At 61.9% G+C, this 21,762-nt stretch overlaps 1 protein-coding gene across 12 annotated transcripts in view; it reads left to right on the top strand.

The window, feature by feature from the left end:
* Fbrsl1 (fibrosin like 1) overlaps window positions 1-21,245 on the top strand; it is a 60,373-nt gene extending 39,128 nt beyond the window's left edge. Inside the window, exons 6-20 of one of the 12 annotated variants that reach the window (XM_027952035.2) lie at window positions 10,258-10,303; window positions 10,807-11,119; window positions 11,220-11,437; window positions 11,852-11,920; window positions 12,090-12,313; window positions 12,911-12,961; window positions 13,089-13,184; window positions 14,130-14,198; window positions 14,319-14,348; window positions 14,442-14,513; window positions 15,415-15,547; window positions 17,704-17,790; window positions 17,956-18,039; window positions 18,147-18,351; window positions 19,844-21,245. In XM_027952035.2, coding sequence (XP_027807836.2) covers window positions 10,258-10,303; window positions 10,807-11,119; window positions 11,220-11,437; window positions 11,852-11,920; window positions 12,090-12,313; window positions 12,911-12,961; window positions 13,089-13,184; window positions 14,130-14,198; window positions 14,319-14,348; window positions 14,442-14,513; window positions 15,415-15,547; window positions 17,704-17,790; window positions 17,956-18,039; window positions 18,147-18,351; window positions 19,844-20,654 — 2,508 coding nt within the window. In that variant the 3' untranslated portion in view covers window positions 20,655-21,245. Of the gene's footprint in view, window positions 1-10,257; window positions 10,304-10,806; window positions 11,120-11,216; window positions 11,438-11,851; window positions 12,016-12,089; window positions 12,314-12,910; window positions 12,962-13,088; window positions 13,185-14,129; window positions 14,199-14,318; window positions 14,349-14,441; window positions 14,514-15,414; window positions 15,548-17,703; window positions 17,791-17,955; window positions 18,040-18,146; window positions 18,352-19,843 lie in introns of all 12 variants that reach the window. The other 11 variants (XM_027952029.2, XM_027952028.2, XM_027952030.2 and 8 more) reach the window with 11 other exon arrangements.
* Window positions 21,246-21,762: the final 517 nt, after the last annotated feature.

Raw genomic sequence — 21,762 nt, 5'->3', positions numbered from 1 at the left:
ACAGGGTCTGCAGGAGGCGCTGGCGGCTGCCCTTCCTGCCCTCCAGGGGAAACAGAGTGCCACCCTGCTTTCCATCTCAGCCCAGCCTACCAGGACCCCACTGTGTGGCCTGAGGCACACCCAGGGCCACGCGGTGGCGCTGCGGCTCCTCCCCCAGCGAGTCTGAGCTTTCCTGTGGCCCTGCAGGGAGCACCCACTCCTGGTTTTCAGGGAGGCCTCTGCCCAGAGGGGCTGGCAGCATCCTGTGTATTGGGCTGGACCTCAAGCCAGGTCCTGGAGAGGGAGGGCAGAGTCACCCTGGCTCCACACTGCACCCCAGCCACCCACGCAGGTGACTCTGGGAGTGCCTACAAATGAGACCCGCCAGCCCTGGCTCCAGGGCAGCTGCTGCAGTGGTAGGAGAACCTGGCAGAGGAGGAGAGGCCTAGAGGGTGGAGGAGCAGCTCCCCTCCCGGCTCGGTGTCCCCCCAACCCAGAGAGCCAGGACTGCAGTGGGCCGGGAGGCACAGCCCCACACCTCTGGCGACATCCTAGGCCTTCAGCGCCTAGAGGGTGGGCACACCTGCTGGTGTGCTGGAGAGCCCCTGGGGAAGGCGAGGTCTTCCTGCTCACCCAGCTGCCCTTCCTGAGCTCCAGGGGGTATTTGGAGGTGCCATGTCCTCCCAGGACAGATGCCGGGCCTGAGCATCTGCAGAGCTGTCCTGCAGATGGGACAGCAGGGATGGTCTGGGCAAGCTCCGGGCCTTGTTCAGGAGCCACCACCTGGGTCCTCCTGACCATGCAGGGACACCTGCTGACCCAGACCTCTCAGCTGTCTCCACAGCAAGGGTGCCCGTTCCTTGGGTGCTGGTCCCTTAGCTTGAGGCCACCATGGGCAAGTCTGGGCTGGATTTGCATCTACCCAGCTCTGGGTTCCAGGTGGCAGGAATGTCCTCCCCCCTGGGAACAGCTATGCAGAGTACCTTCCCCTGGTAGAAGGGACAAGTCAAGGGAGGACAACTCCAAGGTGGTTAGTTCCTGCCTTCCTGAGACAGGCCCTTGGTGGAAGCAGGACAGATCTGGGTGTGCAGGAAGGACACCTGAGCCACCCAGACTTGCAGGCCAGTGGAGGCCCTCATGCTTCTCACAGGACTGGCATGGCTGTTTATGTCCCTAGGTACATGGTGGCCCAGAAACAGATGGGTCTTGGGCAGGAGGCAGTGTGGCCACAGAGGCTTGGCCTGCTGCCCCTGCAGATGCCCTCTGGGTTCCAGGAAGCCCTGCCTGCAGGAGCAGATGCCTGGCAGAACTAGACACCCATTTGGACAGGGCAACTGGGGTGTATGGCTGCAGCTCTTCTGGCCACTTTTCTCACTGGGCACCCTCTCTCCCTAAGCTACCAGGGTCTGACCTCAGTCTGAGCACAAGCTTCTGCCAGCCCCCATCCCTGGGAACTGCCTGGGGCTCTGCCATGGGTCACGACACAGACATCCCTCCTAGCAGAAGGACAGACAGGCACACAGGAGACCTGTCATCTCCTTCCCCACCATGCCACCAGCACCCCTCCCTGCACAGCCTCCAGGGCCCCTCTGGCCCTGTCCCATGCCACCCGACTCTGTGCATGATGGCTCTAGCGCTGGGGACACTGTCAGCAGCTCAGGAAAATGGCAGGAAGATGGTTCTGAGAGACTGCGGTTGTTGTCTGGCTGCTTTCTTGTTGGAAAACTACAGGCATGAAATTAGGTGGGGCTCACTAGGCAGCCCAAGGGGCTCAGTGTGGCTGCTGAGAGCTCCTGGTGAGATGGCAGCACTCCTCCTGGCTGCCCTGAGGCCACAGCCCCACACCTCTGGCGACATCCAAGGCTTTCAGTGGACAGCCACTAGGCCATGTGCTCAGTGTCCAGCCGTGGCTACAGGCTGGGACCAGCAGGTCTTGAAGGGCTCCCAAGGGGAGAGCAGGGATGCTTTGGTGGGTCTCTGTGGGCAGCAGCAGAGGTGGGGCGTGACAGTGGAGTGGGCCTGCAGGTCCCCAGCTTCAGTGGTGCCTGTGGCCGGGGCAGGTGGAAGGCACCACAGGAGGTGAACGTGGCCTGTGAAAGGCTGGTGTGCAGGCGGCCTCACTCTGACCCTGGACCCCAGCAGGAGCTGTGCCTAACTGGGCTCCTCTTTGGGCCTGTCTTCTTGGTGCTGAAGCAGCATCACATGACCCACCACCAAGGGGCTTGATCTTGGAAACTGAGCCAGACACCAGGCACTGGGGTGGACAGAGGACGCAGCAGCTGGGCGCAGGCCCCTGCAGCGTGCGCTTCACCCCTGCAGTAGCTGCTTCCGCACAGCAACCCCTGGAAGCAGCTTCCAGCTCCTGTTGCACCAGGCCTGCCCAGCCCCGATCTTGAGAGCTCCTTCCTCAGGGTCCTAGCAGGGACAGAGGGACCAGGGATGCACTTACTCCAGGGTGCTATCACAGGGTACCTTGGGTCACAAGTGACAAACCCAACTTTACAGCCTCAGTGGGTGGGGGGAGGTTACAGGACAGGCTGACTCAGGATGCCTGGCTCCCAGATGCCTCAGTATGGCCTCCCTCGGGACACCCACATAGCATCCATTGGAACGCATGTGTCTTTGCTCATCCCACATGGGCAGGGCCCCAGAAGGTGGGTGTGAGGGAGGCCCTGGCACATGAGGGACCAGCTGGGAGCAACAGCACATCCCCAGGATGGGCCCAGGGCCCGCTTTGAGCAGTTGTGGAGCAAGGGTGTCCTGGAGGGGCCTGGGCACACGGCCCTTGGTGAAGAAGAGCAGGCCTAGGGCTGTGTGCCCAGGTGGGGCACACGCACTTGGTGCAGGCCCCACCTGTCCCCGGCCACTAGGCTCTGGGGCTGCAGACACCCAGGTCAGACCTGAATTTGGACAAGAGGAGAGGCAGAGCAGCAAGGGCTCTGTCCAGGTGGCCGCTGCCCACCCTGCAGCCTCAGCTGAGAGGCAGCCAGGCCTCCCAGACCTGGCCATGTGCTCCTTGGAAAGCTGAGCCCTGTGGCCCCGGGTCCCTCCCAGACAGCCACTTGTCACCTGGTATTTGTCATCTGCTACCTTCTAGAGGGTGCTTTGGGCCATAGCCCCTGCAGACCCTGCCTCCCTCTGGCCCTAGAGTCCTCCTGAGTGGGGACACTGGATCCCAGTGGAGGCTTGCAGGCCTGCTGGGCCCTGAGCGAGCCTCAGATGGGGGTCTTCAGGCTGCGGGGTGGAGGTGAACATCCAGGCCAGCTTTGCTGGGAGTCAGGCAGAAGCTTCGGACATAGACAAGGGGCCCAAGGTTGACCCTGGGCGACACACGCCCGTCTGGCTGCTGGACCCAGGCACAGTGCCACCCACTGAGTCCAGCCTCTGCCCTCTGATGTGACGGCTCTGGTCTGACATATGCTGTCTGAGAGGAGCTTCTGGTGCATCCTAAGAGCCCCCTTGTCACCCATCATGGCAAAGAAAACTTGGGGGTGGGCTGGAAGTCCCGAAGTCCAGGCTGAGTCCTGCTGCTTTGGCACCCTGGGGGCTCCACGGGCAGCATCCTACCTGCTGGCTCTTCAGAGCTGTGGGAGGGGACAGGCCTGGTGGTGGCTGTCCACGGCACAGGTGTACTGGCCCATCTCACCTCTCCAGAGGAGCAGGCCTGGCTCCCCCAGAAGCTGAGTGGAACATATGCTCCCTCTAGAGCCCCTGCCAGTTTCCCCTGGTGCCAGGCAGCAGCAGGGGCTGAACCATCCCAGCAGCTGGAGTGGGACAGAGGCCTTGTCACAGGCAGGCCCCAGCATGCCCCCACTGCCGTCTGACTGGTCTCCATGGTGGCAACCTGCAGCTGAACGTCCTTGGTCCACAGTCACCTTCCCTGAGGCCAAGGACAGCCCCAGCTGTGGACTCTGGCTGTTCTCAGCCCTCTCAGGTTGACTGTGTCCTGAAGGTGACCTTGTACTGCCAGAGACTTTTCGAGCCTATTTCTTTGCCTGAAACAAGGAAGTAAGATGGCTCCCCCTCGGGGCAGCTGTGAGGCAGGAGGGCCACGTGCTCATCCAGTCTCACACCCTGACCATCCTGCAGCGGTGTGGACATGCAGCAGTACCTTATTTTGGACAAGAGCATCTTCCAATGAGGCAGAGTGGATGCTCATCAGTACCCCGTGGCTGCCATTCACAGTGCTCCAGGCTGAGTGCTGTGCCTGTGGGCAGTTCATGCTCTCACATGTCAGGTGCTTCAGAGCCAGGTCCTTCTGCAAGCCCAGAGCAGCCTCCCTGTGTGTTCCAGCTCCTGGTAGCTCAGGCATCCTTGGGCTTGTGACCGCCTGGCCGTAGTCTCTGCCCTTCCATGGCTCCTCCCTATGTCTATCTCTTCTCTTGCCAGGACACCCATCCCTGGAGCAGTGGCCTCCTTCCCTTGACCACATTCAAAGACCCTGTTTCCATATGAGGCCTTGTTCTTGTTCTGAAGTTCAGAGTGGGCATGGATGGGAACCAACAGGCAACTTGTCTTCATCCTCATGTCCACTTGTGCAGAAGGCCGGGCAGCCCTGGTGGCCCACAGCTTCCTGGCCCTGAGCTCCGACTCCGCTGGGCCCTCTCACCCCTCCAAGACCTGCACGGCCTGTCCAGGGGTACTGCTCCCATCTCGTAGTTTGCACTTTCCTCCGCCATTTTGCACAGATCTTGCATTTTCCAGTCCTAAGGAGAGAAGCTGCAGCCAGGGGTGTTGGGTGCATCCAGCGGTGTGGTCAGCTCGTTAGCAAGCTCCCAGGTGTCAGTCAAGGCCTTGCTCCTCTCCACAGTCACCATCAAGCATAGTTCTGCCCTAGGGGTCTGGCGGCTGCCGCCCTCCCCACAGAGTCCTGGGCAGAACCACATTCCTAGCATGGCTGTGGCCATGTAGGCAATGTGGTGGGCAGGGGGAAGGCAGGCCACTGAGGCCCCTGCCTCTTCTAGTGTGCAGAGGTTGCACGCACCTCTCAACTCACATGGCCACCTTCACAGGTCTTCACATCCAGCCCCTGCCTCTCCTTGCTGGTGGCCTGTCTCCTGCAGAGCAGCAGCGGCCCAGGGAACAGGCTGGCCTACTCTGTGCTCCCAGCACCATGCTGGGCTCCCAGGGCACCCAGGCACTGTCAGGCTACACGGAGGCTGGGGTGCCCCGGACAGTCCCAGTGCCCCTATTGTTTGCGTGTACTGTCTGGCCCTGTGGTTGCCGTCTGTGGTGGACGACTAGTGTTCTCCATGGCCCTCTCGCTGGCTATCTTAACTCCATTTCCTTCTGATTTCCAACCTCATCAAACCAGGAAAGACAAAACCAGCTGGGGTGTGTGAGCCTACCATTCCCTCACCTGCAGGCCTCACCACTGGGGCTCCTCACAGCCCCCTGGAGGCCCAAGCTCCTGCAGCTCTCCCTGAGTTCCAGGGTCTAAGCAGATATCCGCCACCCCTCCTGGAGGAGGGGCTTGTCCTGGCTGAGCCCTGGGCTCTGCAGCCAGGTGCAGGCTGTTTATTTGTCTGTGTGTGGGATGGCTGTCAGGGCCACAGGGCTGGGGGCTCTCAGGCTTCTATCTCTGCTTAGGCACGGGTTGATTTTTATGGCAGGAGACAGCAGGACTTTGGGAGTGGTTTTGTTTTATTATTTGGTAAGGACAGAATGTGCATTTAGGCAATAACTCAAGCAGAAGAAAAGGGCTTAAAATCCCCACCCAGAGGTCTTCGTGGTTGGCAATCTCTTCTGTGCCCTTGGAGATTGGGGCGGGGGCTGGGTTTGTGCGTGTCCAGCCACCTATTGAAAGGGAAATGCTAGCCCAGCCTGCACAGGGTTCTGTACCTGGCTCCCACCTTCTGTTGAATGGATGCTCAGAAATAGAAGACTGACCGGCTCCTCCTTGATCTCAAGTCCTGAGCCTGAGCTAGACTCCCAAGGGCCCTGTCCACTCTGTCCAGCACGTCCCCCCCACTTCCCTCCCCTGATGTTCTTTCTAGCGCTATGCAGATGGGAATTCCATGCATTCTGGTTTTGGCATGTTCGTACACTGGCATGGGAGGTCCCTCTGTGGGCCTGGGTCTGTGTGGCACTCACACTTGGCCTTCACCTGGGGCCCGTGGTTGGATCCGCATTCGAATCTCTTTGTGGCCACCTTGTGAAGTCTCCACAGGCAGCTCCGCGTGGCCAGGTGGGCGCGCTGTGCAGCCCTCTGCAGCGGCAGCAACTCCGTGGAGCCTGCTTGGTGGGAGTAACCCAGGCCTGGCAGTCGGGCTGGCTGCAGGTCCCTGAGGACCTGGACTCCGGGGGTTCTGTCGGCCCTTCAAACCCAGCTCCTCCTGGACTCAGTTTGCCCTCCGTAAGCCGGGTGGCAGATGCGCATAACTTGTCGCGGAGAGGATACAGAGTCGGGCCCCGTGGCGCTCTGCGCCGAACCGGGGACCTGCGGTCCCTAGGTGGCCAGGACGCCGCAGATCCGCGCCTCGGGGCTAGATTAGTCGGGCCTGCCCGCGCCCCGCCCCCCGCCCCCCGCCCGCGTTCGCCGCCGCCGCGTCCGCCGCCCGCAGCGCGCCCGCCGCCAGCCGCGCAGCCCCCGACGGCGCCGGGCCGTAGCCCCGCGCCCCCGCACCCCTGGCCCGTCGGCGCGGCAGACATGCGTGCTCCGCGCGCATCGGGCCCGGGCTGCGGCTGAGCGGGGCGGAGAGCGGCCGCCTCGACGGCCCAGGCTGACGGCGCTCGGCGGCCGGACCTGTGCTCCGCGAGGTCAGTCTGGAGCCCGGGACGCGCGTGGCGGCGAGGAGCGGCCCACGAGGGGCACGGGGGCGGGGCCGGCCCCTGGGGGCGCGCGCCTTTGTCTGCGCCCGGCCTGAGGCGGCATCAGGACCGGCCCTCGCTCACCTGCCCCAGCTGAGCTCTTTGTCTGGGGCGGGGCGCGGCCGGCCACTGCGAGGCCTCGCAGACAAAGCGCGCGGACCTCTCCGGAGCCCGGCGTTCTGCACCTTGAAGGGGTTAGTGGGGCCCACCTTGGCTGCCACGCCCCACGGGACCCAGAGCCTGCAGCCTGTGGCCTTGGCCCAGAGCAACGCCTTCCGCCCGCACACGGGTCAGCGTCAGGATTGGAGCTGGATGGTGTGCCTGGGTCTTACCCCTGTAGATAATGCCCAGAAAGTTGTTAGAGCTGTTCGGTGGCCCGCACGGGTCCCCCACCCTCCTTGGTCCCGCCAGCCAGCCAGCTCTGAAGTCCTGATTTAAGGGAAAGTGATGAGGGAGGGAAGTGGGGGTCAGCCCCAGAAAGATGTGTCTCTGTTCGCTCTAGGAAGCCAGCTGGAACCTGTGCCAGCCCCCCAGGAGATCCTGGGACCTGGGGGCTTCTCGGTCAGTTCAGAGCTTTCCTGGATTGGTGGGACCATGTCTGGCCAGGCTTCCAGGCCCTCTCAGGCCTGTGGAAGCTGGTCCATGCTAGGGTCCTGCAGAGCCTCCCTGGCTGCCCGCCCTCTACTTCCCTGAGCACACTTGCCTGCTGAGACGGACTAGCTGTGGCAGTGTTGGGCGCAGGTCTGGGTGGACCTGCTTGCCTGCCTGCCAGCCTTTACAGGGATGCTGCTCCGTGGGGAAAAGCGAGCTCCCTCCTAATTCTTCCCCTGCTCTCCAGCTGTCCTGGAACTTGGGGCACCATCTCATGGCCTGGGAACCCAGCTTTCTGGCCTAGGGAGTTGAAACCCCAGTGTTTGGGTTAAGTGCCACAGGCATTCAGGTGACACCTTTCCTTCAGCAGTCTGCAGGAGGAGGGGAGAGCAAAGCCATGTGGTGCCTAGATATCTGATGTCTCCCACAGCCCCCACTTCTTGTTGGTGATCTCTGAACTTCCAAGGCTGCCTTCCAGGTTGGCTGTGGATGGCAGATCACACTGTGGGCCAGCAAGGAGGCCTCAGTGCCCTCGCCCTCCTTGCTGACCCACAGGCAGCGACTGCCACCTGGGCCCTGGCTCCTCTTTTCATCTGCTGCCAGGGCTTCTGGGAAGAGCCCTGTGGCAGCGTGGGTGAGCTGGGCCATCAAGCCTTGTGCAGCTGGCACCATGCCCAGCAGCCCAGCCTGTCAGTGTGGCCACACAGACAGGACCTCCTGCAGCCTCCCTGGGGAAGGGCAGCTGCTGTTGTGCTGGCTGGTCTGGCAGGGGCTGGCATGGAGGGCTCCAGCCCTCCCAGGCTGTGGCCCAGGCTCAGAGGGGGCATCTGACAGGCAGGCCCACAGTAAAGAGCACATAGAAAGGGTAGGCCCCGCCAATGGTCCAGGAAGGGCCTAGGGTGGAGCAAGGCTTCAAGACACCAGGAGGGTTAGGTGAGGACCACAGCAGCCCTGGGTGCAGGAACCTCAGGGTAGAGTTGGGGCACACAGAGAGGGGGCGGCTCTGGAATGTCCTCAGTTGGGTACAACTTGTTCTGAACTGGTTTTAGAGACACTTGGCCAATGTGAAGAACTCCACAGTGCTGAAACCAGCCCAGTTGGTCGTTATGGGGACAGGAGCAGAGACCAGGTGGGGGTAATAACAGCCCCTGTGGCCACATGGGGGTTCCTGCTGTGCCGGTGGTCTAGGAAGCCACAGGCTCGGGGAGCGTGGTAGCCTGGGAGGCCCTGGGGGCAGGCCCAGCCCCTGTGCTGGCTTGCTCCATGTTCCCTGCCCAGCACACACCTGGCACCTCATCTGTATCTCGTCCTTGTCCTTCTGAGAGCATCTGCAGGCTGTGGCCCTGGCCTGAGGCTGGTGGTGGCAGCTGTGGGGTTCAGATGCTGGACCTATTGCCTCCCCCTGCAGAGCCTTCCTTGCCCACCCTGTGGACCCTTCTCCTTCAGGGAGGCACTTCTGGAGTCTCAGGACCCTGGGGTGGACACTCATGTCCAGGACTCCAGTGGCACGGTCCTCCAGGTCCTTCCTCAGGTTTTGCTGGCAAGGTGGACTTGTGAACATGCACACTTAGTTCACACCCCCATCATACACACACACGAGCCACATGTAACCTGTGTGTACACGTGCTCGTAGATGGACATATAAGTGCACATACCTTCATGCCCACGTATGTACAGTGCACATGTGTCGGCATGACCGCAGCACATCTGTCTGTAAGCACTGCACAGTGTTCCCTGATTGTCCCCTACATCCAGCAGTGCCCCCAAGATCTTTGTAGGAAGCACACCACATGGGCAGGCCCACCATGGGACAGCACTTGTATGCAGGTTCAGAGCAGGAAGGTACAGGGAGAACCCAGGGTAGGGCAGGGATGAAAGCCAGGTCTCTATGGGCTGGTGGCCAGTGATGGGTGTCCACTCTGCAAATGTACAGTAGCCATGGGGGGTGCACCTGGGTTGTGTCTGGGTCTTTATCCAGTCAGACCAGCTGGGGTCTTATGAATACATCTGTTGCTCAGTTTTGAAGTCCAAGGTCAAGGCACCAAAAGATCTGGCGTCGCACATGCTGCTGCTGGTTCTGATGGCACCTGCCCATGTGCCCTTGGATGCAGCAGCAAGAGGACAGTGAGCTCTATGCATAGAGGCTTGCATGGGACCCCCTCTTCCAGCCCTGAGATCTCATCAGGGCCTGGGGTTTGTCTAGGCTTCGAGGGGCATATTCAGTCCATGACTCAATGAAGGTGAAAAAGATCAAAGGCTAGGAAAAAGGACCCGCCCAAGCTTCTCTCAAACTCGTCTGGGAAACCCATATAGAGCCCTCCAAAGCCACGTTCTCCCTTCCCCTGACCCCATCAGGCCACTGAGGGCCACAATCTCTAGGACTGACAGAGGGTCAGGTAGCCCATGGGGTTCAGCCTGCTCAGTAGTCACGTGCCTGGACATCACGTGCCTGGACACTTAGCCGCCTCACTATGGTCATGACCCGAACTCCGCCAGCGCCAACATGGAGAAGGGCTGTGTCCCTCCCAACCAACAGGTGGCTCTCACACCCACCCAGCTCACTAAGCCAGGGTAGGAGGTGGTGAGGGCTTCACCTTCCTCTGCTCAGCAGAGCCAGGCACAGGTCTGCAGGCCCCGGGTACCTGCCCCTAGGCCTCTGCTTTGAGCAGAGGGGTCCCTGGGTGGCCAGTGTGAACACATGCAGGACAGCCATTTGCCCTCAGGCATGGGGGTGCACAGAGGGCACCTACACCAGGCCACAGCACCCAGACAGGCCAGAAACCTGTGCAGACCCTGGGTGTGGGTGCCCAGCCTTGGGAGCGGGGGCCAGGCTCCTGTCCCCTCCACCCCCAGGCCAGCTTTCTGCTCTCTCCTCAGGCCTCTGTGGGCTCCGAGAAGCTGTTTTCACCAGCAGCTGGGAAAGGTGAGTCTGTCCTCCGCTGGCCCCTGCCTCAGGCCCTGGGAGAGCTAAGGGGAGCAGTTGGCTGTGGGGCTACTTGCTTTCCCTGATCTCTGGAGAGATCAGAAAGAGGATGGTAACCAGCCAGTGAGGACAGGCATGGGGTAGACCAAGCCCTAAGGTGACTGGGCCCTATCTGGAAGATGGGGCCTGATTGCCTCCCTGTTGGGCTACTGTGGGGGCAAGGACTCTTCCTGTGTGGGTGCAAGGCTGCTCAGGCTCCGAACCAAGGGAGGCCTCCTGGGAGGGGCTGAAGCAGAGGCAGCACCCAGCAGGCCCTGACTGTGTGGTCTTGGGTAAAAGTACAGGACCCACCTGTGCCTGATTCCCATTGGAAACAGCGGTGGCCGCAGGACCCCCTGGTGGCTTCCAAGAGCATTAGTGGGCCTGGACTTTCAGGTTTCTGGCAGGTGGCACTTGGGCAGGTGGGGCCAGCCACAGGACCATACCTGCCCTCTCCCCCACAGACCCCGCACACAGTGAGAAGTCGGAGAATAAGGCTGGGGCAGTGCCCAAGGTGTCGGGCCTGGAGCGCAGCCGTGAGCTCAGCACTGAGACCTTCTTGCCGGCTGCCGCGCCCTCCGGGCTTGCGTGCAGCACCCGTGCCAGCCCCCTGGTGAAGAAGGAAACCCCGGCGCCCCGCCACGCTCCACAGCCGCTGCCCGCACCCCCGCAGCAGCGGGACCCGCTCCCAACGCACGTGCCTCCATCGCTGAGCACCTTCACGGGCCCAGGCCCCTGCCAGGCCCGGCCCAACGGGCTGCACCTGCACAGCCTCAGGTGGGCGGGGCCTCCAGGTGGGGTCTGTGGGTGGGGTTGAGGGGTGGGTGCGGCAGTGGGCAGGGGCTGCAGGTGGCATTGAGCCCCATGTCCCCAGCAGGAGCAGCAGTACGGGCAGTGGCGCCCCTCTGGGCCTGGCAAAGCACGTGTCGCTGTCGCCGCACGGGCCCGGCCCCCACCTCTCTACCTCACACCTGGCGCTCCGGTCCCAGGCGCAGCACCAGCACCACGCGGCGGCCATGTTCGCCACACCCCCGACACTGCCCCCGCCCCCGTCGCTGCCCGCCAGCAGCCTGGTCATCCCAGGACACCCTGCCGGTAGGTGGCGGAAAGGGATCACTCTGCCACAGGCACTCCCCAGAGGCCTGAGAGGTGGGGGGAAGGGTGCCCCTCTGACCCGGCAGGCTGTCCTTGTCCAAAGCTTCAAGTCCAGGGTTGTGTCCCATACGCGGACAGCCCTGGGTCCTGCACTTTGGCCTCCCACATCGACCTACTCCATCTGGACCCTGGCCGCCTCTGGTGGGGTGACCTTCAGGGTTTCTGTCCCTCCCCACCCCTCAGTGTCAGGACCCGAGACTGGGGGTCCTGCAATGACAGCCCCTGCCCCTGCTCCCTGGGATGGGACTCCAGAGGCTTGCTGGAACTAAATCAGCCAGCTGGGTGGGGCAGGCTGGCCTCCTGCACCGGAGGGACTCAAGGGTGCGGGCTTACCGACTTCTCTCTTGCCTCTAGATGCCAGCCTGTTGATCTCATTCAACCAGCCAATCATGTATTGCCAGCCTCATTCGGGGATTCTGATTGGTACTTGGTCACAGGCTCCTCTCTTACCTCCACCCTGGGGCCCGCACGTAGCGAGCGGCCGCCACGGCTTGGCCTGCCAAAACCGGGAGTGCCAGGTGACTATCCGCCTCGCCCCGCCGGGAGCCCGCGGCCGACGTGCCTCTCTGTCTTCTCTCTTTTTCTCTTGTAGATCGCGAGCTGCTCAGGCAAGAGCTGAACACGCGGTTTCTGGTGCAGAGCGCTGAGCGGCCGGGCGCCTCCCTGGGCCCGGGGGCTCTGCTGCGGGCCGAGTTCCATCAGCACCAGCACACACACCAACACACACACCAGCACACACACCAGCACCAACACACATTCGCCCCCTTCCCGGGGCTGCCCCCGTCGCCTCTCGTGCCGCCCGCTGCACCCCTGCCGGTGCGTAGGCCGCGTGCTGCCGGGCGGGCGGGGGGCACATGGCAGGCACACGCAGACGCACGCTCCACACGTGCACACGGCCAAGGGTGGGCCGTGGCCACTCCCTGCCCCCTCCACCCCGTCCCGCTCGCCCCCCCAGCCCTTCTGCCCATTTCTATGTCTTGTCCCAGCCTTAGGCGCCTGTGTCCACACGTGTGCAACAGGCCCTCAGCCTCTGCACTCTAGCTGGGTGCTCGGCCCTTGGCAGCAGGTGCCAGATCTGGGCCCTGGTGTTCCTCAGAGCCCAGGCTCCTCTCCTAAGCCAAAGCTGAGTGGGGCCACTTTCTCTGTCTGTGGCAGGGGTGTGTCCCCCAGCTCCCCTGCCCTGCCTCAGGGCTTCACGCCCTCTCCTCCACCCAGCGGCACAGACTGCCCAGGTAGCAGGGAACGTGAGAGTGGGAGGCTGCCCTTGTCTGCCAGCCCCAGCATAGTTCAGTGCTAGGGGCTGATCTCAGGGACCCTGGGGCGGCTGCCCACTGGCCAGGGTGGGCGGGTGATGGGCCCATAGAGGGCATCAGGCCAGTTCAGGAGGCCTCATCTCCGCTTCCTTTCCCGCAGTTTGACAAGTTTTCACCCAAGCTGGACAGCCCCTACTTCCGACATTCCAACGTGAGTGTCTCCCTCTGCAGCCTGTTACTGGGGCAAGCCTAGGGTATACATCTTCCTGAGAAGGGAGAGGACGGGGTCACTGCGGTCCTCCTCAAGAGGGTCTGTGACCCAGCACTTTCTCTTGCAGCTCTTTCCACCCTTCCCTCCTGCTGTCCCAGGACTGCCCACCCTGCTCACACACCCTGGCCCCTTTGGGTCCTTGCAGGGTGCTTTTCAGCCCAAGGTACTGGCTGTGCATGATAGGTGGGGTGGGCACACAGGTGGTGAGGAGGAGGGGCTGGGAGTACCTCTTGTCCATGTTACAGTCTGGCCACTGACCTGAGAACGTCTTCCAAGCTGGCTTGTCTGAGGTCTGTGCAGCTGCTCTAGGGATCTGGAGGCCTCTGGACTGGAAATGTTCCCAGGGAGGGGGTGGTAGCTACAGAGGGGACTATGTTGGGTGCTCACTCTCCCAAGTGGGCTTCAGAGGTCCCCAGTGTGGACAGCAGCCAGCACAGGGCCTTCCCCTCCGCCAGCTTGTGAGCCATCTCAGCCCCGGACAGGGCAGCCTTGTGAGCCTTCCACAGCATGCAGGCATCCTGTTGTCTGTACCTGTTTCTTGACTGCTGGGGAGGGGATACAGATGTGGCCCTGAAACCTGGGACAAATCCTGCGACAGGCCCCGAGTCCTCCCAGGTTCCAGCAGACCCTGACTTAAAAGGCCCCTGTAGCCTCCCTTGCAGTACTCAAGCTGCCCACACCTGGAGGGGCTGGTCTCACACTGAGCCCAGTTTAGGCAGGAGGGCTCTGGAGCAGGCAGTGCTACCTAGGTGGGCAGATGAAGAGCCAGGTGTTGGGCGGGATGGGCCTCTGCTGTCCCTTTTCGGCCCACTGTGACCACAGGGCAGCCCCCTGCAGCTCCAGGGTAGGGACTGGGCTCTCTGCGTCCCTTCCTAAGTGTGGTCATGGCCCCTACACAAGTGGCTCTGCCAGTTGGGGGTGGCCCACTCTCTCCAGCCATTGGTGTCAAGACCCCCTTCCCACCTTTGTGGAACTCCCTGGACTGAGGGAAGCCAGGCTGCCCCTGGTGGCAGTGGCCCGGGCATAGGCCAGCCTAGGACCCCGAAGTTTGGAGGTTCGTTATCTTGACTTCCTCAGCCATGGTGACATGCTGTCTCTTCACCACCAGACTTCAAACCCGATTGAGGTAACAGGCCGGGCCAGTGCTGTCCACACGCTCCTGCAGAAGGCCCCTGGGGTAGGTGTCAGAAGTCACCCCCACCCCATATGACCTGGCAGCATCAGCTTGAGGCTGTCCCCTCCCTAATGCACCCTGCAGGACCCACATGTGACCCTTCCTCTGTTCTGTCCACTGTAGGTGTCTGACCCGTACCGGACAGCGGTCAGGGTAAGTGTGTGTTTGGGGAGGACCTGGCCGCGTGACCCGTGGCCTGTGGCTGGGAAGAGGGCAGCCCTGAGCACGCCTGGCCTTTCCGCGCAGAAGCCGGGGCGGTGGTGCGCTGTGCACGTGCAGATCGCCTGGCAGATCCATGTCCACCAGCAGAAGGCAAAGGTGAGGTGGGCGGGCCCGGGAAGGGGCTCTTGGCCAGCACGGCCAGCGGCGGGGGTGGGGGGTGCCTGGGAGGAGCCAGGCAGGACTGGGAGTGTGCCCTGGGTCCTGTGCGTGCAGGTGTCTGGTCAGGGCAGGAGAGGGTCCTTCCAAGATGCCAAGTCGGCCCTGTGTCCCTGTACCTTGCTGTCAGAACAAGCCCTGTGACACAGGACTCTGCCACGCACACTCCTTAAGAATCGTGCCATCATAAACACACTGAGGGAGAAGGCAGAGAAGGGACTAGAGCAGACGCCACGTCTCAGGGTGCAGGTGCTTGGGTGCACCCAGAGGACTGAGAGGAGGGATGCTGGGGAGGCCCAGGCAGGGGGGTCCCCACTGAGAGCCAGTGGCAAGGTCGAGCTGGCCACGGCCATCTGAGTAACACCTGGTGGTGCCTTGGGCACCTGGGGCTTGGTTCCTCTCGGCAGCATCAGCTGAGGTCAGAAGGCCATGGGCCCTCCCACCTGCCTGGCCCTCAAGCTGGGAGTGGCCAGCACCCATCAGTGTTTCTCGGTTTTGTTACATTTTAATAAATTCAGCTTTTGAAACGTAACTAAATTCCATCACTGGAAACTCAAGCTCACTGGAGTAAATGAGGCCTGTGACTATGCTTTTCCACCTGAGTTTATTTGCCACAGTGCAGGCAGCTTGTCCCCCGAAGCAGTGTGTCCAGGTTGGGACCTGCAGGCACAAGGGCCACTCCCAGGCTCTGGGCCCCCTGTGAAGGGTGGCCTCCCCTTGGCAACGTTGCACGGGGCATGTGTCTGGGTTGCTAGCACATGTGGGGTGTGGCTGTGCCCCCCCCCCCAGGTCCCTGTGGGCAGCCGGGTCCACAGCAGACCTTCATGGCTTGTCTTCTCAGCAGATGCAGCTGGACCCCCACAAGCTGGAGGTGGGCACAAAGCTGGACCTGTCCAGCAGGCCCCCTGCCCCTGGTGTGTTCTCGGGGTTCCACTACCCACAGGACCTGGCCCGCCCTCTCTTCTCCAGCACAGGTAAGACTGAGGGCCACCGAGCCCGCTATTCTATGCCAGGAGGAAGGGCACTCAACTCTCGGCATCCCGTCCCAGCCTTGGGTCCTCATCTGCGTGTCGGGGCCTCAGCCCTGGGTCCTGTGCTGGGCCTGTGGCCTCTCCTTCTGGGGTCTCCTTTTCCCACTGCTCTGTCCCCTCTTGGCCCAGCAGCCCAAGAAGGGTTCTCAGGATGATGCTCCCAGGGCCCACCCTGGCCTTGCTCCCCCTGAGATGCGGCAGCCTCAGGGTCCCCAGGACCAACAGGGTGGCTGGGTGTGCACCAGTTCTTGGCCTGGGAGAGGAGTGTGCAGCAGGGACCTCAGCGAATGAGGCAAGTTTGTAGTCTCATCTTGTGGGTGCAGAGGGGCCTCTCTAGACCTGTGTGAGTCCCAGAGGCCCGCTCCAGCCAGCCTTGCACCCCTGACTCCCTGAGAACAGTACCTCCAACCTGTGTGTGTACACACGTGCATGCACGTGCGCACACACACACACACACACATGTCCCCAAAGCCTGTCACCTCCTTGGAGCCCCAAGATATGGCCCCAGTCTGCAGCTGTGTGCTGTAGCTGGCCCCTATCTCTGCACTCGGCCTACCCTGTACTCCCCACCTCCAGTGGGTCTGGGTCTCTGACTCGCGGATGTTCCCTCTTTTTGCTCTTCTGTGTTAAGTTAAATCCTCCCGCTAGTCTCCGCCAAGTACTGCTAAGCATACAGGCCAACTCAGGAACCACCTCCCGCCCACGGACAGGGCATATCAGAATCGTTTCTGAATGCTGTGTGTCTTACTGTGTGATTGGCATTTGTAAAATTGCATTTTTTTATGGGCTTTTGCTAGAAAATAGAAGTGCATGTTGATTCTGAGGCCTGCATCTCTCTTGGTCCACACCCCGCCGTCCACCACCCTTGGGGTGCAGCTCCTCACCTTGGCAGTGTGGAGGCCCCTCTGTTGACAGTGCCTCACTCGCTGGGCAGTGCCTCTTGCTGCTGGCTGTGCCTGGTGTCCTGAGGCCGGCCCTCGGTTCAGCCACAAGTCCTCTCTCCTGCTCTGGAGAGGAGCCTGGGACTCAGTGCAGGGTTCCCTGGGCCCAGCCCCTGCCCAGGGTTTTCAGCTGCAGGTTCCTTTCTGCTGCTGGCTCTGTGGCCCTTGAAGTTCTCTGCTGCTTCTGGACTTAGTTTGATAACTAGAGCTTTTCCAGTAGGGAGCTGGTGGCTCCCAGGATTGCCTGGGCCCACCTCTGGTTCCCCACCGCCGGCCTGGCAGTTCTGTCTGTCCCTCAGTATTTTAAAAGCCTGTCCCTCTAGTGTGTGCTCTATTGCTGTCCTTTCTCGAACTTGAGTTGGGATCTTAGAAGGCTGGTCTTCACCTTCATGCTGGCATGTGCATTCTAGGGGCCCGTTTCTGCTCCACTCCCCACTGCCTGCTTTGACCCTCCAGGTCCTGTTTTGTCCTGCTTTTCCTGCTTCACACCATGAGTCCTGCTCTGACCTGCCAGTCCTGCTTCAGATGCTGGGTCCTGGCTTTTTGGTCTCTGGTCGAGAGGGTGGAACTGTCTTTCCTATTGGGAGTCAGTGTAGACCAGAAGCTCTGTGCCCTGACCCCTGTGGCCCGGGGTGGGAGGCTTCACCTTCAAGATAAAGGACATGCCCCACTTGCAGGCCCTGGCCTCCCCAGCACTGGGTCCTGCTCAGCAGCACCTCAGACCCATCCCCCACACATTCGGTTCTTGGGCCCACAGGGTTGGTTGTTGGGTGCTAGTGCACCCAGAGGGACTCTTGTGGGCTGGGCCCTGTGTCTCAGAAGTCCACAGATAGGGATACTGTGTTCAGTACCCAAGACCCAATCCCTGAAGTAGCTAGGATCACTTTTAGTCACATGGCTGAGAACTCACTTCCCTTGGCCCTCTTCCCTCTGGAGTCCACTGCAGCCAGCCTCCCTTACCCCAGGTGGCCTCGCTATGGCCAGATCTGGGAGAGTCCTGAATTTCACTCTTACTCCAGACACATCCTATTCCACAGTGGGATGAAGAGGAGTGAATGGGAGGTTGGGGGTTCTCAGGGGAAGTTGGGGTGTCCCAGCCATGAGCCACGCTGCGGACAGGACCTCCAGGTGTGCTCTCTGGGCTTCTGTCAACCGCAGCCCTTCACCCAGGTGCCGCCCACCCTGCCTCCAGCCTCTGCGGACCCTCAGCCCATCACAGCTTCCTGCCTGCTGGTCACCTTGCAGGTGGGTGCCCTGGGGCCTGTACAGTCTGCTCTGCAGACCTCAGGGCTGGGGCTGAGTGGGTGGGAAGTGGCCCTGTTGCTGGAAGCTTCTGGAGTTGCCTTCCTTGGGCCAGGGGTCAGGGAGCCCCACCCAGCCCTGCAGACCCTGAGCTCCCACTGCCCACAGGCCCTTTCAGCAGATCCAGCACCTTCGGGGGCCTGGGGAGCCTGGGCAGCCATGCCTTCGGAGGCCTGGGCAGCCACGCACTGAGTGAGTGACCCCTGGGCAGGGGCTGGGGTCCTGGGTCAGCATGGAAGGGGAGAGGAGGGGGTCTGTCTGGCTCACCTTCCTGCCTCTGCCCCTACCTCCCACCCCAGCTCCAGGGGGCAGCATCTTTGCCCCCAAGGAGGGCTCCACGCTACACGGCCTGCCCAGCCCCCACGAGGCCTGGAGCCGGCTGCACCGGACGCCCCCCTCCTTCCCCACACCGCCCCCATGGCCCAAGCCCCAGGAGGCAGAGCACAGCGCAGCCCTGACCAGCCACGACCGAGAGCCAGACCAGGGCCGGGAGGAGCGGGAGCGGTGAGTAACAGGCCCAGGCCCTCCTCCCTCCCGCCCACCTGCCCCCTCTGCACAGCTCAGTGTCGAACACAGACCCAGCCTGCCCGAGGAAGTCTGGGAGTGCAGTGAAGGCTAACCTAAGGGTCCCAACAGCCACATTCCAGGCAGCCCCACCCTATGGACAGGAGGGCCAGCAGCTGGCCAGGGAAGAGCAGCCGGGCAGAGATGCAGCCAGGAGACCCTGTGGTGGTGCCTGGAGGCAGAGCCCTTGCCTGAATGCATGAGGACCTGGGTCCCTGCCTGGCTCTGCTTCTAGCTTCCAGCTCACAGGGCTGGCCGCAGGCTCATGGTGGCAGGTGGTCCCTGGTCTGTGTATCGGCATTGAATTTGGGGAGGTCGGGCTTCAGAGGTGGTCGGGCGCGTATTGCTTCCCACCTGTGGCCCTGTCCACCCTCTATAATCATTTGTCCATGGGTGCCCAGCAGACATGGGTACTAGGGTAAAGCTCCCAGCATCACTGGCCTATCACTGTCCTGTGGCCCAGCGAGCCTTGGCAGGGCACTCCACAAGCACTGCCACACGTCATCATCCCAGAATCTGGATTTGGGGCATCTCTTCGGAGAGATAGAGGTCAAGAGGAAGGCCCAGGAGCAGGAAGGCCCTGAGGTCCTGCTGGATTTGGGGGCCATTGCCTGCTGCTGCAGACTGTTTCTGGGGTCAGGGTGGCATTGATCATGGGCACATACATGGGAGAGGGCAGCCATCAGGGTCAGCACAGGAGGTAGGGGTTGCACGTCACAGTGGCCTCGAGAATGTGGGATGACATTCCCACAGGGCCTGCACACAGGCTACAGCCCCAGTATCACCTCTGAGGGTTCAGTGGAGGTGGGGAAGGGGACCCTGGAGTCACAGGCATGCCACAGGAGCCTCATGGGCCAGGCTATCCACACAGCTCTCCTTGGTGGCCCTGTAGTCGTGCCTGCCCTGGTGGCTCTGCTCTGCCCCCTGTGAGGGGCAGGGATCCTTTGCTGCATGACTTTGAGCAGAACTAGCCAGTGTGGCAGCCCTGTGGTCCCCTAGTATGCACAGGTGTGTCTTGGGGGACAAGGGTGAGTGAACTCAGGAGCCCCTCCCAAGGCGGAAGCCATGGCCTCTGCTGCCTGACGCAGGCTAGTTGTGTGTGTGTGTGGGGGGGGGGCTTGTGGGCAGCTGCTGGGCTAATTGTCCAGAGCCGTCTTCCATGGCAGAGGCTAAAAGCACAGGTGGACAGCTGGATTTTGCCCGAAAGGAAGCCACACTTCAGGGCTGGCCAGCCAGCATCTCATTTCCTTGGGCTGGGGTGGTGGCCACAGTGGGCAAGAACTGTGAGCTTGGCCTGGGGTGGGGAAAGTATGGTGTTGGACCCAGGGTACTGAAGGTTCTGCCCAGACAGACTCCACTGTGCTAGAAGGCAGCTCAGCCAACAGCTGTCTAGGGCCACCTGTTAGTGACGGGTCTGCCCTGTCGCCCCCAGAGACCTCCTGGAGAAGACACGCCTGCTGAGCCGCGCCTCCCCTGCAGCTCCCGTGGGCCATCCCATCAGCAGCCTCCTGCTGCGCGGCCAGGGCGAGCTGGGCAGAGCCGGGGCCCCAGCAGAGCCCCGGGTCAAGGAGAGCCACTCACCTGCCAAGGAGGATGGCGCCACGCTGGTCGCGCGCCCGCCGTCGCCCTACAGCAAGGCGGCCCTGGGCGACAGCCTGCGCCTGGCCTGCCTGCTGGGTCGAGAGCCGGGCAGGCCACCGGAGCCGCCCGAGCGTCCGCAGAGCGACGTGAAGGTCAAGGAGGAGCGCAGGGAGGATGAAGCGCCAGAGCCCGCAAGCGGCGGCCTGCTCCCCGCGCCCACGCAGCCGGGCCCGGGCCGCGAGCGCCTGGGCTTCTCATGGGAGCCTCTGCGCGAGGCCTACCGCGGCCTGGAGCTGCCACGCCGCGCGGGCCCCGCGCCCCCGGAGCCGGCCGAGCGCCCCTATCGCGACCGCGAGCCGCACGACTACAGCCCCGAGCGCCTTCGGGATGCGCGCCGCGAGGACCTGGAGCGTGCACGGGCACCCGGCCCCGACGGCGCCGCGCTGCTGGGCGCGCTGCACTACGCGCGCCTCGGGCCAGCCGCCCTGCACGGCGCGCTGTTAGCGCGCACCCCTCCCGCCGCCGCGCTCGGCGCGCCGCCCCCGCTCGTGGCCGCGGCCGGGGTCCCCGCGCGCCCCAGGACTACGCCGCTGGCGCTGGGCCCGAGCGAGGCGCGCGACTACTCTCCGCCGCGCAACCCGCAGGAGGTGGAGGCGCGGTAGCCCTGGGGCTGCCCTCCAGCAGATGCGCGCTGTCCCGAACGCTCCTGGCGCGAACCCCGCGCAAGCACAGCCCCTCCGCGTCCCCGCAGCGCGAGCCCTGGAGCGCAGGGGACGGTTTTCCAGTCGAGATTAGGCCCCTGGGAAAATCCACCTTTGTATCTTTCCCCCCACAGGTGAGAAGCGTTTTTAATGGTTTTGTATTTTTCTTAATTTTGTGCTCTCAGACATTTAAAAGAACCAAAAAAAAAATTTTTAGTTGGGATTTGTGATTTACTGGCCTCAGATCCCTTTCCAGCCCCAGGGTTTCTTTGTCTTATTTATGGAGAGAACGCGGTCTTTTTGTCCAGCACACTGTGAGGCTCCCGCTCAGGCCGGCCCTGGCCACCCCATCCCCTTGGTACTTGGAACCGAAGTTACAGATATATATTAAAATAAGAATTAATAATAATGTACAAAACTTTGGTTTTTTTTCTCCTTATTCTTTTATGCAGAAGTGTGAGGAGGATTTTTTTTTTTTCGGTTTGTTTTTTTTAAAAAATAAACAAATGTAAATAGTCTTAATATAAATATAAGACATTATTAAATTCTTAACCTCGGTAGTCTTTATAAGCTTCCAGAAGCCCCTCTGGTGACTTAACATGGTCACAAAACTCACTTGCTGTCAGTAGCAAACACTCTTGGAAGTCTACCTGCAGCCATCACCCTTCAACTATGCAAGCACTCTAAGGCCCAACCCCAGGCTCTGGGGAAGAGGTTCCTGCGGACTTCCTCCAGCCCCTGCAGCTCACTGGGAGGCTGTCTGTGGTCACAGTTGGGCCTTCCGGGAGTGGCCGTAGGGCAGGTGACACTCCTAGGCACCTTCTGCTTTGGCTCATGTGGGCTTTAGGATTGGCTGGCCTCAAGGAACATACCTGTGGATCCTCAGAATCAGAGCCAATAAGTAGGATTTTAGGAGTGCAAGAGCCTAAAGATTGGTTACGAGAAAAAGGTAACCAGGATTCTTTCTCTCCCCCATGGAGCCATCAGGTCAGCCAGAGCCTGTCCCAGTGTTGCCCTGCTTGGGTTTGGGTTTGCTCTCCTCCTGCTGTGAGCATCTGCTGTGGCCAGC

This window comes from Marmota flaviventris, chromosome 1, assembly GCF_047511675.1.
Source record: "Marmota flaviventris isolate mMarFla1 chromosome 1, mMarFla1.hap1, whole genome shotgun sequence".
In the NCBI taxonomy this organism is placed as follows: Eukaryota; Metazoa; Chordata; class Mammalia; order Rodentia; family Sciuridae; genus Marmota; species Marmota flaviventris.
The sequence above is the reverse complement of the archived record's forward strand: the minus strand, read 5'-3'. Positions and strand labels throughout refer to the sequence as shown.